At 39.8% G+C, this 9,101-nt stretch overlaps 2 protein-coding genes across 2 annotated transcripts; both read right to left on the bottom strand.

The window, feature by feature from the left end:
* LOC116678305 (olfactory receptor 10A6) lies at nucleotides 1-933 on the bottom strand. The gene has a single exon (XM_032508268.1). It carries the CDS (start codon nucleotides 931-933, stop codon nucleotides 1-3), a length of 933 nt encoding a protein of 310 aa, XP_032364159.1.
* A 6,950-nt stretch (nucleotides 934-7,883) lies between these two features.
* LOC116678302 (olfactory receptor 11A1) lies at nucleotides 7,884-8,807 on the bottom strand. The gene has a single exon (XM_032508266.1). It carries the CDS (start codon nucleotides 8,805-8,807, stop codon nucleotides 7,884-7,886), a length of 924 nt encoding a protein of 307 aa, XP_032364157.1.
* Nucleotides 8,808-9,101: the final 294 nt, after the last annotated feature.

Below are 9,101 nucleotides of genomic sequence, written 5' to 3'. Positions count from 1 at the left end.
CTACATTTTACCAAAGATAAGACCTTTACATAGGCTACGTATTTTAGTAATTTGCAGTCCGTATATTAAAGGGTTAAAGAGCGGTTGGCAGGTCAGAAAGTATAATGACAAAAAAATTCGCAACATCATGGGTACACTGCTCATATCAAACCTGCTCTGTAATATTTCAAAGGAACACCCAAAAGAGAAGTTGAGGATAGAAGCGAGGTGGGGGGTGCAGGTGCTGACAGCTTTCTGTCTCGTCTGCTTAGAACCAGAAAAACACACTTTAAGGATCCTCATGTAGGAGTAGAGGATTAACATGAGAGGAACAAAGACTACAAGGCAAATGGTGATAAGTCCATAAATGTTGTTCAGTGAGGTGACAGAGCAGGCCAGTTTGACAACAGAGTAGTTGTTACAGTAAACTGTGTCAATGATGTTCCCACACAGCTGTAAAGAGGAACTTAAAAACAACGGGACAGCAATCGCAAAATGTGGAAATAACCATGTCAGAGCAATAAGCACGGCAACCTTGTTAAATGTCATACATGTGTGATACTGCAGAGGATAACAGATAGCAAGATATCTGTCATAGGACATGACGGCTAAGTTAAAAAGTTGTACACTTGCATAAGTATACACACAGAAGATCTGCAGGAAGCAGAAGGGAGCAGAAACAGTGTGAATGTCCGAGAGGATCTGAACCAGAAGGAATGGAAACAACCCTGTACTACCATACAGTTCATTTACAAACAGGCTGACCAGAAAAAGGTACATAGGTTCATGTAAGCTCCTGTTCACACAGATAACCACAACCAGCAGCACATTGGCCCAGACAATAAAAGCATAAAAACACATCATGATCACAAACAGTAAGTATTTAAAGAGCCCAATATCAAAGTATGCTCCTAAAATGAAATATGAAACCTGTGTAGAGTTGATCATCATCATTCATTTTGTTCAAAACAAAACCTTTCAAGTATGCGCACATTAAGGATTTGAGATTTGCAGAAAAACTAGTTTACATGTCAAATGCTCATTCTGGACTCACAGCATCAACACACACACAGTATTCAGCCTGCAGACAGAAAAGACACTGGTTGTTACAAAAACACTTAATCTTCAAACTTACTATTTACCTTTGTTAAATTCAATATAACGTTAATGTTAGAAATGACAGAACACAGGTAATCACATTGCATAAATCCTTACCATCCGTCTGCTGTCTCTAATCTAAAACTGAGATGAAACTCTGCGTCAGCTTCTTTTAAAGTCTTCTAGTCAGAGGGGGGGGGGCACATCAGCAGTCTGGCCTCATCACCCCGGGACACATCTACCTGACGTCTTAACTTCTACTCTCAGCGTGTTAAAAAAACAACACACTGTAGGTCAAACAAGACACAAAATAAGTATAAAACATTGAACAGATTATATCTTCACCATTACATATGGCTGTAGTTATAAATTAATTAGTTGATCCAAAAGCAATTGATCATAATCTATTATTTCAACCGAGTATCTATTTGTCAGTATATACCGTGATTCACATACAATGATAAATACACGTCAAAGGACAGATGAAGAAAAAGGACAGTTAAGATTGAGACTGTCCTCCACACGCAGTACTTAGGACCCATATTGACATTTATTGGTAGGCAGCGTCGTCCTCCAGTGTCATTTTATTATTATTATTATTATTATTATTATTATTATTAGGGCCCGAGCCCAAGTACAAGGAACCTATTGTTTTTGTAGGAATTATTGTTATTATTCCACACCTCTCCCTTCTCTCTCATTTTTGAGCATCTTAACATATGGGAAAACTCACCAAAACTTGCACACATGTCAGATCTATGAATAATCACAAAGTTTGGTACTGATTGGTCTCGAGCGATGACAAGGGGCTCCATAGCGCCCCCTAATGTGCACCCAGAAGAGTAATAATTTATCATGCTGACTTCTTGAGGAACATGCGCATCATTTGGAACTCTGTCAGGCTAATTTTAGAAAAGAAATCACAACATTTCAAAATGTACTTGAATTTCGTGCAAAATTTCTCCTTTTATAAAAACTTGCTTGAGGAAGAAGAGGAAAGTCAGCTGTGAAATAGTTTTTTACTGTCAGTGAACAGCACCGAGTGAAAGTCAACGTTTTCTTTCTCTCTAGTGACAGAGATCATGTCGTTAGTTCAGATTAGTTCTGGTACACTGATCTAGATCTAGGAACAGAAGGCCTCATGCTCTCTCCTTTTTGTTTGAAAGAAAGAGCAGGTTGGGTCACACACACACACACACACACACACACACCAAATACACAGATAGCTGCAGCAAAATCAGTCTTTGGCTCTGCAGTGTCGGACTGTCGCGCAAATGCACTGCTGCAGAGATCGGTGTCTGCCAGCACCACGACCTGAGAGGAGCTTTAATTACTATCAGTCCGGTCCGTCTCTCTCAGTTTTGAGGGTTTTAGCATAAGCGAAAACTCACAAAAACTTGTACACATATCAGGCGGCTCCAAAGAGCCCGCTAACATGCACCATGAGTAAAACAAAAGTAAAAATTCATCATTCAAACTTCACAGGGAACACGTGTATCATCTGGAACTCTATCAAGCTATTTTAGAAAACATTTTGTTTTTAAATTACGATACGTTGAGTTCCGTGTGAAATTTGTCATTTTAGGAAAGACTTGTTTAAGGACTTTAGGATCTTGCAGCAATTTGCAACAAAATGACATTCTTTTCATCTGAATTCACATTTAGGCTTGAGAGTGGAATGGTTGCTCTATAGCGCCCCCTTAATTGGTTTGTGCGCTTGGGTACATTTTTGATAAAACTTGCCACCCACATAAACACCGGGGTGCTTTGTGAGACTGTTCAGCAATTTGGTCCATACCTGTAAGCGGGCTCTATAGCAATCCCTATTGCGTGGAAGTCCTTGGACTTGGACATAGTTACTTAAATTTTCACCAGATTTGATATTGATATTGCTCTAATCATTGCGGAAATATTTCCCATTTACCTCCATTAACTCCGCAAGGCGGCCATTTTGACTTCATGAATTTTCATGTGTTTTACATTCTTTTGAACTACGCCTAGGCCAAAATTGCAGTCTTCTTTAATCTTTGCAGGTAGTATCTACTGACACTCATGGCGAAAAGTTCTCCAAAGATTTTTCATAGTGCAAAAATGTGCAAGTTATAACAACTTTCAGGATCTAGAAACTGGAAAAAAAAGAGGAGGTGCGTCCCGTTCTGACTCGGGCAGATGGGTTAGAATACATAATTTAAATAATACCAATGAAAGTTTTACCAAAGCCCATCACCTCTAAGACTGACCATAGAAAAGACCACTTAAGCATAATAAAGGCTTTCATTTTTTCAAGAGAGAGAAGTGACATTGGGGTCTTACTGTCTTCTACCGCATCAACAATGTGGAGAAGGCGTCTAACATTACAGTGGTGTGAAAAAGTGTTTGCCCCCTTCCTCATTTCCTGTTCCTTTGCATGTTTGTCACACTTAAGTGTTTCGGAACATCAAACCAATTTAAACAATAGTCAAGGACAACACAAGTAAACACAAAATGCAATTTGTAAATGAAGGTGTTTATTATTAAAGGTGAAAAAAAATCCTAACCATCATGGCCCTGTGTGAAAAAGTGATTGCCCCCCTTGTTAAAACATACTATACCTGTGGTTGTCCACACCTGAGTTCAATTTCTCTAGCCACACCCAGGCCTGATTATTGCCACACCTGTTCACACCAGTCTAACTGAGCTCCAACCTCTGCTCTGCGTCTTTTAACCTTTTCCAGTGAGCAGACGCCCACAGCAGCGGTCGGACCTCAGTACCAGAGGACCTGGTCGTTGTGGCAACATGTGTCTCTGACAGTGGAATTGGTTTGAGAGTAATTTGGTGGAAGGTTGGCCTTAGGTGCAGAGGAGGCTGGAGTGACAGGTTCAGGATCACACAACCAACTTCCACTGAAAGAAGTCCTCTTAAACAACCTCAGGATGAGATGATGGTGTCCCACCTCATGAAGTCTGGCTCGTCTCCAAAAGAAACTTCCTAATCACCTTGAAACCATGGCAAGAACATGGGTGGCCGCGAGGCAGCAGTGGGGGGATGAATTTACAAATATATGTAAACTATTACATGTTTTTGATGATAATGACATCCGTATAAAGACTGCAAACTTGCCTCAAGAAAAAGAAACCGTTTTTTAGGGGTCCAAACTTGAGGGGGGTGGCAACTTTTGCATATCGTCCGATTTCACTATTAACTATTTTTTAAGAAATAGGAGCCTTATTATGCCAATAGACTTAAAACAGGCCTTGGTGATATCATCTTATTCTTATAGATTTCTACAAGGCATTTGATACTATTGAGCATACCTTTTTTTAGACTATTAAACTGTTTGGTTTTTGTGATGCTTTTCTTAATGTTTTTGAGATGCTGTATAAAGACAGTAATAATTTTACCCTTCTCTCTATTTGTTGTTGAGTTATAAAAAGTTAAAAACAAAGTATCGAAAAGAATGTATTTCTGTTTATGTATGATGCAGCCATGTTAGTAAAAGATGCATTTTGTCTCTGTGAAGAGGTCAAGACGGCCTACTGTCTCTCACCTTCCCGCTCTCTTCCTCTGAATCTAAAGAATTGCTCAGGTCAAGTCTGGCATCTGACATATAGAAAGAAGCCTTGTCCTCACACCTGTGAGTAACCTTCTGTCTCCTACCCCCCTAAAGTCTTAGACTAGGCTAAGTCAATAGAATGTTGATTAACAGTATTTTTGTTGAATTTCTCATTAACATGATAGAACCCTTTTTTAAATTCTCGATAGGACCTTCAGTCTCTCTTTGTCCTCATCAAATCAAGGAACACGTGATAGTAAGATTTTTCTAACATTATTAATGACAAAACAGTTAAAGAGAATAATAAAATCTTTCTCCACTTCCTCTGAAAAATGAACCTTACAAACTTAAAAAGGAGGTTCTTTCTGACTGTAAAGCACAGGGTGGTTTAGACTTTTTGGACTTCACAGACACCGTACACTCATTTAGAATTGGTTGTATCAGGAGATGTATTACATATTCCTATTCCTTGGGATTTTTATTCCTAATCATATATTTAACCTTGTTGGTGGTCTTTCCTCCCTTTTAAAACGTGACTACGTTCCATCCTAATCACCTATCAAGTCATCTAAATTTCAACAACAGCGTCTTCTGGCTTGGAAACTGTTTCATTCACAACTTTTATCTTCATAATCCAAATATTTGGAACATTGCAGACATTACAGTTAAAAACAAATCCCTTGTTTTCTCCAGATGGTTTGAATGTGGCATCCATGACATTATTTAATTATTTGATAGTACTGGCGCCATTTTAACATATGACATTTTTTTTGTTGCGTCATGGCTTCCCATCCCCATTTAGGGAATTTAACACCCTGATTAAAGGTCATCTGTCTGTTTTGTTGAAGAGCGTAACACAACATAAGTTAATAAAGTACCAGCTTACATCGTCTCTGACTTCTGTACAGGCGACTGCCGTAATAAAAATAACACGTAGCCATACCTAACGTAGCTGTAACTACACAGTCTCTGTAGCATGAGGAATTCACAACAATGGGGTTAGTTTGCTAGATGAGAAATATAATAAACATATTCATCAGATCTTTCAGTTTAGAAAAAGAACAACTCCTAGAGGGAAATTCTACTGGAGATCTTTAATTCCTGGTATTAACTGGAAAAGAGCTTGGTTGTTAGTAGTAGTAAATACTGAATTACAAAAAAAAGTAGACAAATTATAAAAAAAGGGTACAAGTGGTCGAAATGGGTTTCCTCAGGATGTGGGCTGGTTTCCTCAGGAGGGGGGCTGGCGTCTCCTTTAGAGATAGGGTGAGAAGCTCAGTCCTCCGAGAGGAGCTCGGAGTAGAGCCGCTGCTCCTTTGAGACGAAAGGAGCCAGTTGAGGTGGTTCGGGCATCTGGTAAGGATGCCTCCTGGGGGGGTCACTAGGGAGGTGTTCCAGGCACGTCCAGCTGGGAGGAGACCTCGGGGAAGACCCAGGACCAGGTGGAGGGACGTCCACCTGGGAGGAGGCCTTGGCGAACACTCAGGACTAGGTGCAAGGATTATTTCCACAACCTGGCCTAGGAACGACTCGGGTCACCCAATTGGAGCTGGTTGATGTAGCTCGGGAGAGTTTGAATCTTGTGTTTTAAAAACTATTTTATTATTATTACAAAAACTACATAAACTCTTTAAAAGATAAGTTTTATTTGTTTGTTCATCTTATAACAGTTCCCAAACACAACAGGCAAAGGAAAAGTATATCGCACAAAAATTAAGGAAATGGGCGGCTCTCTGATATCAATAAAACAGGCTATAAACAACCTACCCCTGCTACTTAATTAAACCGCAACTACGACATCCACCACAACCCCTCTGAATAATGCTTAATGAGATTAATAATCCTGCCCATAGACAAAGGAAAACATTAATTAGAGTTTCACAAAGTGTATTGAACCAAAATAACGTACTCCTTCATACAAACATATTCAACCCAACCATAAACACTCCCACACATTTAACCCCCCCCCCCCCCCCCCCCAGAGGACCCAATGTCCCGCAGTTCTTTAAGGAAACGTAAATACTCCGGATAAAGAATAGTCCTCCTCCTTTGAAAACTAACCACGAACACAAACAAAAATGCCGGGTGATGCGTGGCAAGACGCTGCAGAAAAATAAACAATTTCTCACGCAGTTGATTCCATCTGGCAGGCCTGCAAAAACCAGAGCCCTCTCTCAATCCTGACCGCTTCTCCCGTTGATCTCCAAAGTGTCTCCTCATCCGATCGATCAGCTGATTCCTCTCACGTTACAACCCTGTGTCCTTCATACCCCCGCCTACAACAAACCACTCATAACGAAAAAATGTGGACAAAAGTCCGTCTGTAAACAATCCGTGGTCCCAACCCAGGCCTCTGATAACACAGCTTATAACTTTCTACAAGTGACAGCAAAAAACAAATACACACAATGCATGTTCCCCATCACACATAAAAAGCTGCACATGAAGACAGTATGGGTGACCATTACAATCTTACTTCAATTGTTCAATTGTTGTATTTCTTTTATTATTCTAGTACACAAAAGTTAAATTCTCAAGTGCAATTTGTATTTAAAAATAATCTGTACCAGGCTTCTTTGTATCACTATGGTTTTACCACGAAAAACATCGGCATACTTTGCTGTTTAACAAGAATATGTTTTATTTATATAGCGCTTTTCAAGGTACTCAAAGACTCTACAATAAAGCACATTAATAGCAAATAAAAGAGTGAAAGCAGCAGAGCAGGTGGTATGTCATGGTATTCCAGGGTTGATGCTTCTCTCAGGGCTTTCAGGAGGAGTTTGAATGTGTCTGTATGGGCGGGGAGTTCCAGAGATAATGACACCTTTCTTCTCACCATCAAAGGGAGTTCCAGAGGGGGGGGGGTGAGCGGGCTGCGATGGTGAAAGGTGAGGTATCATTAGCCCGTCACTCACCAAAACACCTGTCTGCTTCTTCAATGGTTCTCACAACTCAATATCTTGCAGATGGCCATTATTAAAAAAATAATATGTTTTTTAATTTATGCTGTTTATTGATACCCAGTCGGGAAATTACAATTTACACTGTATTTTTGTCTGAAAACACACTCACACACACACACACGCTCAGGAGTTATATCATCTCCTCCACAGTGTGCGTTCGGCCTTCAGGGACACATCCTGGGCTCTTTGCGAGGCCCCCTTAGCTTTCAGGATTAACAAATGAGAGAGAGAAATACCAAACCAGCAGCTTGGATGCAAATGATTTGACAAAGAAACTAAAGCAACAAACGTTCTAAGCATGATTTGTCTAACAACCACATATGAGATTTTTACATAAGCTACGTATTTTAGTCATCTGCAGTCCATACATTAAAGGGTTAAAGAGCGGTTGGCAGGTCAGAAAGTACAATGATAAAATATTTCGTAACATAATGGGTACACTGCTCATATCAAACCTGCTGTGTAATATTTGAAATAAAGTACCAAAAGAAAAGTTGATGAGAGAAGCGAGGTGGGGGGTGCAGGTGCTGACAGCTTTCTGTCTCGTCTGCTTAGAACCAGAAAAACACACTTTAAGGATCCTCATGTAGGTGTAGAGGATTAAACTCAGAGGAACAAAGACTACAAGAGAAGTGTAAGAGAGTCCAAAAATGTTGTTCACTCTGGTGTCAGAGCAGGCCAGTTTGACAATAGCATAGTTATCACAGTAAACTGTTTTAATGATGTTCCCACACAGCTGTAAAGGAGAACTTAAAGATATTGTGACCCCAACTCCAATAAATGGGTATAACCATGTTAGAGCAATAAGCACGGCAACCTTGGAGGATGTCATACGTGTGTTATACTGCAGAGGATAACAGATGGCAAGATATCTGTCATAAGACATGACGGCTAAGTTAATAAATTCTACACTGCCATAAGTATACACACAGAAGATCTGCAGGAAGCAGAAGGGAGCAGAAACAGTGTGAATGTCCGAGAGGATCTGAACCAGAAGGAATGGAAACAACCCTGTACTACCATACAGTTCATTTACAAACAGGCTGACCAGAAAAAGGTACATAGGTTCATGTAAGCTCCTGTTCACACAGATAACCACAACCAGCAGCACATTGGCACACACTATGAAGACATATAAGGACAAAATCCACAAGAAATATAAATATTTGAGAACACCGGTGTCAAGATAGGCACTTAGTGTGAACATTAAAACCTGCGTAGTATTTACCATGATCCTCCTGACTCTGAAAAACAAACGTTATAACATTTTACAAGATAACTTCATGGTGTAACATTTCATTAAAGGATTTCTGAAAGGTTAGTCCAACATTTCCAGCTTTCTTCAGACTGTGTTCAGATAAGACATTGATCCCAAACAGCATTCAATCAACAAACAGGAGAGAATGAGTTCATCAAACATGCCTTCACCCAGAGATGGGAAGTAACGAAGTACAAGTACTTCGTTACTGTACTCAAGTAGATTTTCTGATATTTTTACTTTACTTTACTATTTATTTTTGTGGCA

The sequence above is a fragment of the Etheostoma spectabile genome, unplaced genomic scaffold (genome assembly GCF_008692095.1).
Source record: "Etheostoma spectabile isolate EspeVRDwgs_2016 unplaced genomic scaffold, UIUC_Espe_1.0 scaffold00006964, whole genome shotgun sequence".
NCBI classification, from domain to species: Eukaryota; Metazoa; Chordata; class Actinopteri; order Perciformes; family Percidae; genus Etheostoma; species Etheostoma spectabile.
Note: the sequence above shows the minus strand (reverse complement) of the source record. Positions and strands in the feature narration are given on the sequence as shown.

Excerpts from the sequence above, each read along its gene's own strand:
- LOC116678305 (XM_032508268.1), bottom strand. The coding sequence starts at position 933 with ATGATGATGATCAACTCTACACAGGTTTCATATTTCATTTTAGGAGCA.
- LOC116678302 (XM_032508266.1), bottom strand. The coding sequence starts at position 8,807 with ATGGTAAATACTACGCAGGTTTTAATGTTCACACTAAGTGCCTATCTT.